Below are 14,639 nucleotides of genomic sequence, written 5' to 3'. Positions count from 1 at the left end.
AGGTGCTATAAACATTGGAATGAATATATCCCCCATAGCGTAATGACTGTTCTTTAGTATCAATACCAGGGAGTGATATAGTGGGGTCATATGGTAGTTCCATTCTATTTTCCCGAGGAAACTCCATACTGATTTCCATAATGATCACATAAATGTGCAGTCCCCCCGAGAGATTAATTTTATCCACACAATCTGTACATTTGTTCTTGTTTGTATTCATGAAGACTTTTCATTCTGACTGGTGTGAGATGAAATCTGAGTGTCATTTTGATTTGCATTTCCCCAATTGGTGGTGAGGTTGAATATCTTTTCACGTATTTGTTGGCCATTTGTACTTCTCCTCTTGAGAAGCTTCTGTTGAATTCATTTGACCATTTATTAGTTGGGTTATTTGATTTTTGGGTGCAAATATTTTTCAGTTCTTTTTATATTCCAGATATTATTCCCGTGTCAAAAGAATAGCGAGCAAAGATTTTTCTCTCATTCATTAGTTTCCTTCTTTGCAGTCTTTTTCATTTCCTCTGATATGTAGAAAGTTTTTAATTTGACACCATTCCATTTATTTAATCTTGGCATTATTTTCTGAGGTTTAGAATGGTCCTGTGGAGAAAGGTGTTTCCTGGGCCTATATGCTGGACCATTAACTCTACTTTGTTTTTTAGAAGTTGCAAAACTTATCTACTTTAAGTTGATTTTTGTGCACAGTGAGAGACAAGGTTCTAGTTTCATTCTTCTTCATAATTATAACCAGTTTTCCAAGTACCATTTGTTTAGAAGGCTATCTTTACTCCAAGGTGTATTTTGACACCTTTGTCAAGGATCAGATGATTATAAATGTGTGGGTTCATCTCCGTGACTTCTATTCTGTACCACTTTTACTTGTATTTACATATATTCATTTTTTATTTGTTCTAATTAGTTATATATGAAGGTAGAATGCACTTTGACACATCATATGTAAATGGAGTATAACTCTCATTCTTCTTTCTGTACGTGGTGTAGAATTACACTGATCATGTACTCACATGTGCACAGAGGGTCCAGTGCATTCTAGTATCCTTTCTATCTTCTTTCCACCTCACTTGCCTTCACTCCCCCGTGTCCAATGCAATGTACCTCTGTTTTTTCCTAGCCCACTTTTATTATGAATTAGTGTCAACATATCAAAGAAAACATTGGGCTTTTGATTCCTTGGCTTTGACTTATTTCCCTTAACATTATATTCTCCAACTCTGTCCACCTGCAAATGCCATAATTTAATTATTCTTTATGCTGAGTAATATTTCATTTGGGCTAAATACCACATTTTCTTTATTCTTTCATCTGTTGAAGTGCACCGAGGTTGGTACCGTAGTTCAGCTCTTGTGAGCTGGGCTAGTGTAAACATTGATCTGGCCTTGTCATTTATGGTATGTTGATTTTAAGTCATTTGGGTACAAACTGAGGAGTCTCACAGCTGGGGTAAATGGTGGTTCCATTGCAAGTTTACTGAAGAATCTCCATACTGCCTTCCATAATGATTTCATCAATTTGCAGTCTTACCAGCAATGTTGAATGTACCTTTTCCTCACTGACAATAAAGTTGATCTTTAATTAATAATATTCTTAATAAATAAAAAAATCAATAAGTGTAAAAATTTTCACTTGTTTTTGATTGGCAAATCAGAAGTGCATACATTTATGGAGTATAATGTGAGATTTTGATACATTTATACAACATCTCTTAATTAAGTGAATCTAATTATTATTCCTACTTTTTTACTTATCATTTTTTATGGTGAGAAATTTGAAATTAGTAAATCATTTACAAATAAATAGACATTATTATTGTCCATAGTTATCTGATATGGAGTAGATTCAAAAACTTAGTACTCTTCATTCTCTGAAGTATTATACCTTGATGAACTACTTATCACCTCACTTTCACTCCCACAGTTTTGATATTTTCTCCCTACATGAGTTTGACTTTATTAGATTCCACATATAGGTGAGATCATTTGAGCTTACCTTTGTAGGCATGGTTTACTTTACTCAGCATAATGTTCTACAGAGTCTTCCATGGTGTTGCAAATGAGAGGTTTTCCTCTTTGGGAATATTAACTAGTATTCCATTGTGTTCACATTGTCACAATGAATTCCTTTGTCAGTGGACACTTTAGTGTTATATCTTGGCTGATGCGAATAAGGCCACAGTGAACCATTGGAGTGTAGACATCTCTTTGACATACTGGTTTTCTTTCCTGGTGGGAGTATAAATAGCTTTTTAAATATTTAATTTTTTATGGATGATACATGAAATATAATTGAAAGTCACTATATTTAGGTTGCTTATAGCAAATTTAGAAACTTTAGGTATTTATGATGTTTTCTATAATCACATATGTCATCAGTCTGCCTGTACATATTGTTAGAGTTTCCTCTTCATCAGTACACATTTTTTTCATTCTTGGCCTTAGACAGAATTCTAGTATTATGAATGAGAATTGATAATGGAACATTTCCCTTAAGTACAGAGGACTAGCTTCATATTTCATCATTATGTTTATACTAGGTATTTTTTACCTGAAGATATATTTTATTAGAAGATTAAAAGAAGTTACTTATTTCTATAATTTAGCAAGATTTTTATATTGAATTTTATCAAATTATATTTGATATTTATTAAGATGATTTATTAATGAATTCATTCATTTTTTTAAAAAATCAGTGAATGGCACTGTATTTTATATGATCAATCATATCATTTCATTTCTAGGACAACTTAGTTGTGAAATTTCCCTGTGACTGACTTGAATTTGTTTTTTTTTTTTGTTTTTTTTGTTTATTTGTTTGGATTTTTGTTTGTTTTCTTTTTTGGTACCAGTCACATCCCTAGTGCTTTTTAATATATTATAGAGAGGCAGGGTTTTGCTGAGTTGCTTAGGGCCTCACTAACTTGCTGAGGCTTGCTTTGAACTCAGGAGTCTCCTGCCTCAGCCTCTGGAGTTGCTGGGATTATAGGTGTGGACCTCTGCACCCTGCTGTTTTGCTTGCTTTTAAAAGGAAGTTTTCCTTCAATTTCTGAAAGAGATTAACTGGTAATTTTCTTTCTAGAAGTATTTTTGCCAGGTACATGATTATGTTAGACTGTATAAAACAGGTGAGACATTTTCCCTTTATGTATCATCTAGAATGATTTGTGTATCAAACTGATTATTTTTAAAGTTGTGTAGCAATTCACCAGTGTAGTCACCTGACATGAGCTTTTGTTTTGTTTGTTCTTATACTTTCCCGTTTTCTGTGGGAATGGCTCTAATGACATTTGCCAATACTTCAGTATTTGGAGGATTCTATCTTACTTTGTGTCACTATTTGAAATTTTGGTTTAAAAGGACCGTATCAACATTGTTTAAATTTTGTGACTGGTGAGTCTTAGTCATTTGGTATCTATATTATTCATAGTGTTACTCTTTACCTGATAGTGATTATTTTAGGTCTTCTGCAATGACCTCTAAAATGGTACATTTTTCAATTTTATATATCATTTTTGAATCCTCATTTTTTTTAAATGAGTTTCTGGATTCAGTTCTTATTGATGTGAAATTCTTACTGGCCCAAATTCAATATATCATTGCAAGTCATTTTCTAATTTCTTTTTTTATTTATTACCAACCTGGTTGTACATTGTTTAGTAATATGAGCAGTGAATATGAGCATACTTTGAGTGCATAGGCTGATGAATCTGATCAGTAAGTACTCCAGTAAACCCCCCAGTAGGACACCAATAGGGTGAGAGAGCAGTTAATGCAAAGCTATTGTAGGATATCCAGATGTATGACTTCGAGAACTGATTGAGGACAAATTGGCACTGGCAGATATATTGCAAAGCACAAGGAGGAAGTCCCAGCTATCCAACTTTCTTCTATGTACCATGAGATTTTAATACATTTCAGTGAAAGCATCCAGCAGCTTTCTGTATATTGACATTGTTCTGAGATATTATGCAGTTTCATAAGCAAGTCAATCACATTTTTTTATCTTTTCATTTTCATCCTCTCAGTCCTATTAAGTCATTCCTCTTAATTGTTCACTTTATTTTAAAAATTTAACACAAAATAACCATAGAAACATGCCCAGTTTGTTAGATCCTTTTGTGCTTATAGAACATGATTTGTAAAATATACCACTGAGTCTGCACTCTTCAATTCAAAGTGGATATTATTGCTGGGAGTAGGGGTGCACACCTGTAATCTCAGTGGCTTGGGAGGTTGAGGCAGGAAGATCTCAAGTTCAAAGCCAGCCTCAGCAACTTAGCAAGGCACTAAGCAACTCAGGGAGACATTGTCTCTAAAATCAGACACTTGGACCTCTTAGAAAGTCACTACTATTGAACATTATGTATTCCAATTATATATATAATTTCACTATTCCAATTATATATATACTACATACATGCTATTATGTATGCAAATATATATACTATACATAATATAATATATACTACTCCAACATTTTGCACAAATCCCTTTATTTATTTATTTATATGTGATGCTGAGAATCTTACCCAGTGCATCACAAGTACTAGGCAAGCACTCTGACACTAAGCCAAAACCCCAGCCCCAGCATTCATTAGTTTATGGACAGCTAGGCTGGTTCCCTGTTTGCCTAATGTGAACCCAGCTGCAGTGAACATGGGTATGCATGTAACTCATGGTATAATGACTGTTCTTGCAGATCAATACCAATGTGTGATATAGTGGGGTCCTATAGTGTTTTCCCTAAGGGTTTCACCAATCTGCAGTTCCACCAGCCATGCAGGAGTGTACCTTTGACCCTACATCCTCACCCCAATCCAGAGTTCACTTCTAAATCAATAAATCATTGCTATATAAATATGTCAATAAAATGGTATTATTATTGTTTTGGGTTGTCCAGTCAGAATTGCATCCTTGCATTCTTGGGGTGGGGCCAGGTCTCAAGCCCTGCCCTGCACACTCCCAGAGGTCCTGTGCCGCTGGCTGCCCAGTGGCGGGTCAAGGAAGGCTCTCCCAAGCTGAGGACATGGCGACGATGGCAGCGGCAGCAAGATTGGCGGTCCAGACTTGTGGGAGCCCAGAGCCTAAGGGCTGCTTGTTCTCCAGGCCTAATCCTGTCTGGCGATGTGAAGCCACCTTCAAGGACTTGGTGAGGTGGAGAGAGAGGCAGCAGCTGCCGGGGTGCTCAGCCAGTTGGGAGTCTGAGGAGCCCTCGGAGCTGGGCCCTGCTCTACCCGCCTGGGTTCACAACCACAGGCAAAGGCCAGATGGACTGTTCCTGGAGGGTGAGGACACCCAGGTCCAGGGTGCTTATTCTTGGTGCGGCCAAAAAGAGAAAGTCCTGAGGGACGTGGACGTTTGCCTGTGGAAAGAGCTCACTACCGCTTGGAAGATGTTCTGCCCCTGTGGAGAAGACCTGGGTCTATCACAGAGAAATGACCTGCTCTTCGTGTTCCCCCAGCCTTGAAAAGAGGAGGACCAGGACACACGACAGTCAGGAGGAGGAGAAGCTCATTGCAAGACTGCTGATGGGTAAGTGATTGGACAGTACTCTGGAACCTTGTGAACAAACCAACCCCCTTATTTGACATGGGTTGTGTTCTTGGATGATGACAAGTGTACAGAGTATGTCAACCATCAAGTGTTGTGTGAATTTAAAAAAAAAAAAAAACATTTTGTAGATTAAACAAAGGAATTGGACCCATCACTGTGGCATAGCCCATTATATTAAGGTATTTGTTTTATTTGAGGAGGGTTTTGTGGTTTTTATTTCATAAGTCGTTCACGACTTTCATCAGTGCATTCCTGTACATTATTCTGAAAGATGTTGTAATGTAAAGTTCTAAATTTGATGGCCCCTGAATAAGAATGATATTCAGTTAGGTATGTTGATCAGATATCTTTGAGTGTTATGAACCACACCTCAATTTTATAAGTTTTTGAAGGATGCTAAAAGTTTTCTACAGGGACAATTAGGTTTCAAACATATTTGCCTGTATTATTTGTGTTGGTAATCCCTGCAATGAGATGTTGCATAGAAGTAGAGTAGATGGCTTAGCTTTGTTTCTTAGCTGAAGGGAAAAAAGTCTCTTCCTTCACCAGAAAAGACATTGTTAGTGTTCAGTTCTCTTGAGATGCGGTCTGGTTCAATAGTTTTCAAGTCATGGATGCCAGGAGTTTTTTCCATCCAGGAGTGTTTTCAAGTCATGATGTTGCCCTTGTGAACTTTCATTGTGGGTTTCCTTTTGTAAATGTTTTAAGATTGTGAATGACTTTGACTGATGTTCAAATGTTCCATGGACTTTGCATTCCAGGCTAAATTCCCAGTGTTTCTGTGCATTCTTTGTATCGATTATTGACATAGATCTTCTGACATTGTATTGGGAATTTTTGCATTTGTTTTCATTTGTGTGTTGTTCTGTATATTTCTTAAATTCTTTTACAAACCTTTTGATCCATATGGTAATTGTGATTTCAGATATGGGAAGTTTTCACACCTCTTTCCTTTTGTGGAAATGATTGCCTAGAATTGCGATAACTTTTTCTGTAAGAAGTTGTCTTAGTTGTTAGATTTGAGGAATGAAAGTATCTCAACTTGCTAAAGAATGCCATTGAAATGCCATCTTATGTCGCCATGTGATTCCAGACTTTGTGTTCCAGATCATACTCCTGGGTCAGTTTCATCCTTTGCCATGTTATTTGGGTGGCTGTTTCGTAGATTTTTGATATTTATTTGTCAGAAAAACTCCATTAACTCTGACCTTGTTGATTCAGTGGACCTTCAGTATTTGTTTCACTAAGATACATATATATATGCATATTTTAAAATCTTTTTCCACTTCGGTTATTTTTATAGTGTAGTTGTCCATAAGGCTGGGATCGTTCATTACACATCTCTAGGCGACCCAATATGCCAATGATTTCGGCATTATCATTAGCCAGGATTTCCTTTTCCCCTCCCCTCCTCCCATCCCTGGTCCCTTTTCTCTACTCTGTTGGTCTCCCATTGAAGTTCTCAATATCCCTGCATGAACCCCCCCACCAGTCCCTCCACCCCTGCCTCTCTTTTCCTTTTTCCTCTCTGCTTCCACATTTGAGAGAAAATGCAACACCCTTGACCATCTGAGTTTGGCAGGTTTCCCTTCACATATTCTCTTCAAGTTCCCTCAGTTTTCTCGAAAGTGACATACTTTCATTTTTCTTTATGACTGAAGAGACTCCATTGTGTGTCTACACCCTATTTATTTTAACCGTTCATTAGTTTATGGACATGTAGGCTTGTTTCCTGTTTGCCTATTGTGATCAGCTTCAGTGAACTTGGCTACGAGTGTAACCCCATAGTACAATTCTGTTCTTTCAGATCAATACCAGTGAGTGATATAGTGGGGTGCTATGGTGGTCTCTTAAGGATCCTCCATACTGCTTTCCATAGTGGTCATGCTAATGTGCAATCCCACCAAGAGTGTAAAAGTGCTCCTTTGATCCACATGACCTGTAGCATTTGTTTTTGTTGGTTCTCTTGATGACTTGTATTCTGACTGGTGTGAGATGAAATCTGAGTGTAGTATTGATTTGCATTTCCCCTGTGTCCAAGGAGGTGAGCTTCTCTTCTCATGTTTGTTGGCCATTTGCACTTCTCCCCTTGAGAAGCTTCTGTTTAACTCATTTGGCCATTGATTCATTCCATTATTTGTTTGGGGGTGTCACGTTTTTTCAGTTCTCTTTGTATTGTTGATACTAATGTTTTTTCAGAAGAGTAGCTAGCAAAGATTTTCTCCCATTCTCCAGTTTCTTGGTCCACATTCTTAATCATTCCCTGTGTAGTGCCCTGGGCTGGGATGTGGCTTAGTGGTAGGGCATGGCCAGGCCTGTGGAGGACTGGGTTCCATCCCAGGACTAGGGACACTGTTGCCCTGGGCTGGGGTGTGGCCTTGTGCTTGTGCATGGCCAGGCACGTGGGGCCCTGGGTTCTATATCTTGAGTGGAACACCATTGCCCTGGGCTGGGTATGGCTCAGTGGTCAGGCATGGCCAGGCATGTGCAAGCCTAGATTTCATCCCAGCACTGGGGACTCTGTTTCTCTGGTCTGGGTGTGGCTCAGTGGTAGGGCGTGACCAGGCATGTACAGACCTGCATTCCATCGCAGGACTAGGGACACTGTTGCCCTGGGCTGGGGTATGACTCAATTGTAGGGCATGGCCAGGCATGTGCAGTCCTGGCTTCCAGTGGCAATCAGTCAAATACAGACCCTGGGTTGGGGGCACTGTTGGCACACTGAACACACCAGGGAGGATGGGCTGGTGCGACTGCTGTGTAGCAGACGTGAGGACAGCACCTGTGCCCACACGGAGGTGGCAGAGTGGCTGTGCAAGGACTGCTTAGACCTCTGAGGTCCTTTGAAACACAGCATGGTTTCAGGGGCCTTAGTGGGCACCACAGTTGCTTCAGGAGGTGGGGATGACCGTCCGATACTCTGGAAAGCTAGACCCTGGGTAATGGATGGAGCTGGAGTCCCTCACTCTAGGTGATGTAAGCCAACCCCAAACCAAAGGTGAAGGCTCTCTCTGATTCGGGAATGTGGGGCGGGGAGGGGAAGATTCACTGGATTAGACAAAGGGGGATGAGGGGAGGGAAACGGGGATGGGAAAGACAGCTAGGGAATGGGACTCGCTTTCCCAGTTTGTATACAAACACAGGCCAGTGAAACTCCCCGTCATGGACCTCCCCAAAGTTGGAAGGAATGCCCATGTATGCCTTTAGTGCCAAAATGTGCCCTACTGTCTTGTACGCCTAAAAGAAGCAAATAAAAACCAGTTGATTAAAAAGAGAAAAGGAGAAAAGCACCAGTCAGGCATTGACACAGGGTTTCCCTGCCCCCAGCCTGTCCAGATGTCCCCACTGCACACTGCTGTCACCACCTCCCTTTAATGCCACCTAACTGGGCAACCCCTTCCACCAGCCAAGGGATTCAACCAGTGCCAAGGGCATGGGGGCCCTGCGGGCGAAGTGACCGGGCTCCATGGCAGGGCCACTGCAGCCTGGGAGGAGACCCCCTCCTGGCCTGCTGCATTTCTGACCCAGAGGACCCCCTCCTGCCTCGCTGCACTCCCGAGACTGCAGCAGGCGAGGCACCATGCAAACCAGTCAGGGGATCCTTCACAGGAGATTCTGGCTGGACAGGTTCTCAAGGGCAGCAGCCTTAACTACACCGCCCCATGCAGTCAGCTCGAAAATGAGGAAATTCCGACCTTAGGAGTCCAAAGATCCTCTGTGAAGACACCATTATCCCTCTATTCCAAACGTGCCCAAGTGCAAGGGAGCTCACTCACACACACACACATGCAGGGACGCACACATTCAAACATGCACACACAGGCACAAACACAGACATATGCACACACACAGATGCCTACATGCTCATGCAGAGACACACATTCAAACATGCACACACAGACACATACAGATACACATATGCAGAGACATACACGCTCATGTATGCACACACAGACACAAACACATGTGGACACACATGCATGCAGAAACACACACAGGTCTCTACACATTTTATTGGAGCAAGAAGCAGAGGCAAGTCTATTCCAAGAATACTTCCTTTTGTGTTTTCTTGAAGAAAAGTCCATATAGAAAATCCAGGGCAAGTGTAATTTTTTCATGAGATTTCTGCCCAGCAGTGGTATTCTGAAAAGCCAGAATTTAAAAAGTGTAAGTTTTCTGATCTAGAAGTCTCTTTTCATAGCCTTGTTTTCTTCACTATTAAGCATGTGTAGGAGGAGAGCAGTCTCCAGAAACCTGGCCATGGAGTGGAGGCTAGAGACGGTGAGCTCCGCAGCCAATGCAGTGTCCTCTTGTGGGGGCCTCTCAACGTTCACTCTGCACCCCGACCTGCAGGCACTATCATCGCCACACTGTTTTGCAGATGTAACTCAGAGGCTTCAGGGAGTGAGGGGTCAGAAGGAGTGAACCCAGGGCCCCCAGGGCTTCGTGCTGGTGGAGTTGGGCCAACAGGTGGTCAAGAAACACTTAAGTCGAGGTCAGGTGTGTGGTTCAGATTGAGAACACCAGGCCTGGGAGAGCTGAGTCAGTGGCTCAGGGCCAGACTCCACAGACAGAGGGACGCAGGAGGCCTGTTGCCCTGGTGTGTCCAGCAAGGGTGCCGGAGCTTTCTTGTGGCCCAGTCCCAGGGCTTCTCTGCATTTGGCAGGCGCCCCAGGACAGCTTGGCCAAGCAGGCAGGGGCAGGCCTTGTTCCAGCCGCTGGGAGAGAAAGTGGGTGACAGCAACACCAACATGGCAGCATCTCTGCCAGGGATCCTGGAGGGCAAGTGATGGAGATGCAACTCTAGGCATTGGGTGAAACGGGATTTGTAGGGTTTTGCACCCAAGGAAGGAACAGCAGGTTGGGTGGGCCTGCGGATGCCAGGAACAGTCCTTGCTCTGGCCACGCCCCCTTAGAGTGGCTCCCTCGGTGTCCTGAGTGGTCCCCTGCCCCTCACTTGTGCTGCTTGATGTTCTGCTGCACTGAAGGCTCACAGGGAGACAGAACTCCTCCAATGCTCCGAGGAGAGGTCTTGGGAAAGGGAGCTGGCCAGGGTGGAGGACAGGGGGTGCTTGCAGTGATGGGTACTGGGAGCAGCTTCCTGGGGTACAGTGTGGCCATTGGCCTGGAGGGATCAGGAGGGCCTGTTCCCTGAAGAAAGGGCAAGGGGGGGACACGTGGCAGGGCTTGGATGCTGCCCACCTGCACTCTCATCTGAAGCAGCGGGTTCAGAAACTCAGGCTGCTGCCCTGCCAAGCCTGGTCCTCCTTACCCCAGAATATGCCAGGAGATCCGGCTCTTGCTGACCCTGAGTTCTGTGCCCATCCTCCATCTGGGTCAGAATTAAACAGCCTATGGCAAAAGGCCTAGACCCTTGTAGGGCAGCTCCTCCAGACAGAACTTAAGTCCAACCTGTTTCTCTTAGTGAAACAGGGCTATGAGAAACGCACCATTTTAGTAAGAATAGCCTTTTAATTAATCTGATTTCAAATAATATTTTTGGATTTTCAAAGACTAAAGAACAATACTTATGAAGTATGTGGCATCTTGAGTATAGTACTTACTAAATTATTCCATTTGTTGCCAAGAAAAGGGAATTTTTGCCCAAGGGGTATCAATAATACCGCATTGTTAATTTTATTGGGGTCTCAAGAATCTAAAAGCTCAAAATAGTATTGTAAAGGCCCTCGCCCTTGCCATCTGGAAGGGTACCCCTTACCCTCTTTTCCATAAATCCAATGCAGAAAGACTCAAAGCACCCACAGCTAAAACCTACCAAGGTTGGCTTTGTACTTTCGAATGGCCATAGGTACGCTGGCACTCACTGGCCAGACCCTGAGCTGCAGGGTCGAGGAACGGCAGCTCTGGGGAACCCGGTGCTGGGTCCTGCAGACTCACACAGTCACGTGCAACTGTGCCATCAAGGTGCCAACCAGGCTCTGGAAGAGCTCCCGCAGGGCTGGCTCTGGGTCAGCCGTCACCAGCCGCAGCTCAGGAGCCAGCCCACCCCTCACAGCCCTGCCCCTCTTCCTAGTAAAATGCCTCTGAGCAGAAAAAGCAAGAAGCTGCTGGGGAAGCGGCCTTCTCTTTGGCATCCTCAGAGGAAGCGGGTCACTTGGTCTTCCTGAGCACACACCTCAGGGCAGGTCTGCGGCTGAGGGCACCTGACCACTGTAGCCGGTTGTCACCATCTCCATTGCTGCCTGGGGTTTGGAGCAAGAATCTGCAGCAGTATTTGAAAAGCGTCTCTTTTGGGGTCTCTCTGAAATCTGCCATAAGTCAGAGCATAGGAGGCGTGTGGCCTGGCTCACAGGAGGATGGTGACAGCTGCCCTGCCCTCGGCAACACGGCCCTGTGCTGTTACCTGGTGCGAACCAGCCACAGGTGATGTACAGAGACAACGTTGGCCAGAGAGAAAGATCATAAGGATGGTCAGTGACACCAACTATGAAGCCACCTGTAAGTGTGAGCGCTGGACGGAATTCTGGCGTGCTCTCCAGAGGCTTCCTCCTGGTGTCTCATGGAGTGAGCTTCACAGAGAGGCACGAATTCGCTTTCCAGAGAGGCATCTGACACACACTGGGGTCTCTAATGGCCAGACAACCACTCTACATGGGGCTTAAAGTAACAGACTGTGAGTGAGGTCTGGAGATTGTGGATTCCACAGGAGAAGCAATGTCTGCCACTATGTGACAACCCAGGGACTCTCGGGCGTTGCACTGGATGTGATTGCTGGCTAGCACTGTTCCAATCTGATGGCGGCTGCCAGGCCAGCAGGAAAGGTGGTTTTGCATGGGAGTGGAGAGGGCAGTGGTTGCTGGGGCATCACTTTGAAGAAGGGGCCTGAGGCTCAGCAGGAGCCTGCATGGCCAAGCAGAGCAGTGCTGTGCTGCAGGCAGGGAAGTCACCACAGCAGTGCCACCTGCCTATTTTCCTGGCATGAGGACAGAGGTGGGATGTTGCCCCACCTTTGCACATGACAGGTGTCTGACTCTTTTTCCATGCTGTAGCCCAGGCTACCAAAGACTTTTTCTCCTGGCTGTGTGCAGAAGGAGCCAGGGGGTCATGGGGGCGCATGTATGGGGTACCTACCTTGACAGAGGATCAGCCAACTTTCTTTAAAGGGCCAGCCAGCAAATATTTCAGACATTGCTGGAGCAAGAGCCCATTGGAGCTACACTGTCCTGTGGTGGGTGGAGGGGCAGCAGCCAGAGACCACTCGCACACAGACAGGCCCAGTGTGTGGGAGTCCTCGTCCACGCTGAGAGAGACATGGGCAGCACACATCTGCCCATGAGTGGGGCTCAGGACTTCTGCCTGGGAAGGCCTCTAGTCACACACCTGGAAAGTTTCTTCTGAAGGGACCAAGAACCCTGCAGCACTGAGACCTGCACAATCCTTTCAACTCCCAGTAATGCAGTTCTGGACGCCCAACAAGATCCCGGGGTCTACCAAGTGCAGTTCCAGAGCCTCACACCCCAAAGGCCACATCTTGTGCTTCCTTCTGTTGAGGAAGAAGCTCTCCAAAGCCCTGTAAAGCAAGCCTGTCTCCAGGGAACACTTGATATGACTACCACCGATACCCTGGGGGTATCGGTGAACAGAGGCCAGGGCCCTGGAGGAGCAGAGCAAGGGGCATCTGAGTCCTGAACAGAAAATGCTGCCAAATGGGAGAGGAAATAACCAGAGAGATGGAGCGGGTCACACTGCTGGCACATGAGGTCTGGGCTGGTGGAGAACCTGGGCGGCATCCTGGAAGGGGCTGGCAGCTTGGGAAGACACTGCAGGGACTGGCCAAGCAGGGATAGCCATGTGTGGGAAAAACTTCAGGTGAAGGAAGCAGAAGACTGGCAGGCTCCCCTGAGCACCCCAGGGCCACTGCTCAGAAGGCATGGTGCAGACAGACCCCTGTGAAAAGCCCCACTGCCAAGGCAGATTCTGCCCAGCCCGGGGTGGAATCCCCCCGCGCCTTCACCCACCTCTTGAGGCTGTGGTTGGTTATCACATAGACCTCCTCGTGAAGGGGCAGCCCTGGGGCACCGGGAGAAGGGTGCTTGGGGTCATCATCGTTCACTCAGGCCGCCTCAGCAGGACCCCGGCTTTCACCAGGTTCAGCACTTTATGTGGCAGAGGCCGGGAGGCAGGAAGGAATAGGCTACCAGCAAATTTGGCTTGACCTTTACCCAGGAGCTAGACGTCTGAACTTCTCTCCTTCGGTAGGGGAGGCAAATCCACCGGCTGCAGGAAATTCCAGAAAATGGAAACGGAGATGCGAGGGGACAGAAGTGTTCTCTGGGTATCCCACAGAAAGGTCATCATGGGCAGAGAGCAGGGCAGGGCGTATCATCGACTGTCCCAGGAAGGCACCAGGATCATAATGAGCTGAGCCTCATCCTCTCTGGACAGCCAAGGGTTAGCCAGGCAGGAAGTGGCCACTGGCAGTGTGCACCTCCCCTACCCATGGCCCGCTGCCCCACTCCCCTTGGGAGGAGGAAACCTGGCTGGTCTCGTCCAGCTGGCAAGTGGACCTGGGACCCAACAGGTGCATCAGAGACTCTCAGTAACATGGCTTGGAATTCTGGGGCACGGGCACCCTGTGCTCTGTGCGTGAAGCTCAGAAGAGGGGCGAGGAGGGAGAATCCGGAGACGGCATCAGCCTCTTCAGGAATCCTCACCTGTAGTCGGAACCTCTGGAGTTCAGTTCCAGGACAGCATGTGCCGGTGCTGGTGAAGCAGGTTGAATTAGGGTCTTTCTGGTCACAGGCTTTCCTCCACTTGCTGGATCCCCAGGACCCCAGGCCATGCAAGAGAACTCCACCCTTTCCTCAAAGGGATCGGATTTCCTGAGGGCACTTCCTAGTTCACAGTTCAGACTCACTGCCCTTGGCTGTGCCCCCAAAGGACAAAGGGGAGAATCCAGCTTCCAGGCTCGCTTTCCTCCCTGGGCCCCTCCCTGCTCCTGACCAGACCCTTCCTCTCTGCTCTGGTGCTCCTTGGGATGACTTGCCCTCCTCCAGTCTGGGTTCCAAAAGCAGGTCAGATGCCAGCTGTGCGATTCCAGTAATCTGTGGC

At 45.5% G+C, this 14,639-nt stretch overlaps 1 protein-coding gene across 1 annotated transcript in view; it reads left to right on the top strand.

The window, feature by feature from the left end:
* LOC306660164 (uncharacterized protein) overlaps nucleotides 1–14,639 on the top strand; it is a 78,152-nt gene that overhangs the window by 34,632 nt on the left and 28,881 nt on the right. Inside the window, exons 2-3 of the mRNA XM_079138322.1 lie at nucleotides 4,919–5,461; nucleotides 5,492–5,546. Of these exons, the coding sequence (XP_078994448.1) occupies nucleotides 4,919–5,461; nucleotides 5,492–5,546 (598 nt within the window). The remainder of the gene's footprint in view (nucleotides 1–4,918; nucleotides 5,462–5,491; nucleotides 5,547–14,639) is intronic.

Source organism: Sciurus vulgaris, assembly GCF_902686455.1.
Source record: "Sciurus vulgaris genome assembly, chromosome: 4".
Classification (NCBI taxonomy): domain Eukaryota; kingdom Metazoa; phylum Chordata; class Mammalia; order Rodentia; family Sciuridae; genus Sciurus; species Sciurus vulgaris.
This window is presented reverse-complemented; position numbering and strand designations above follow the sequence as displayed.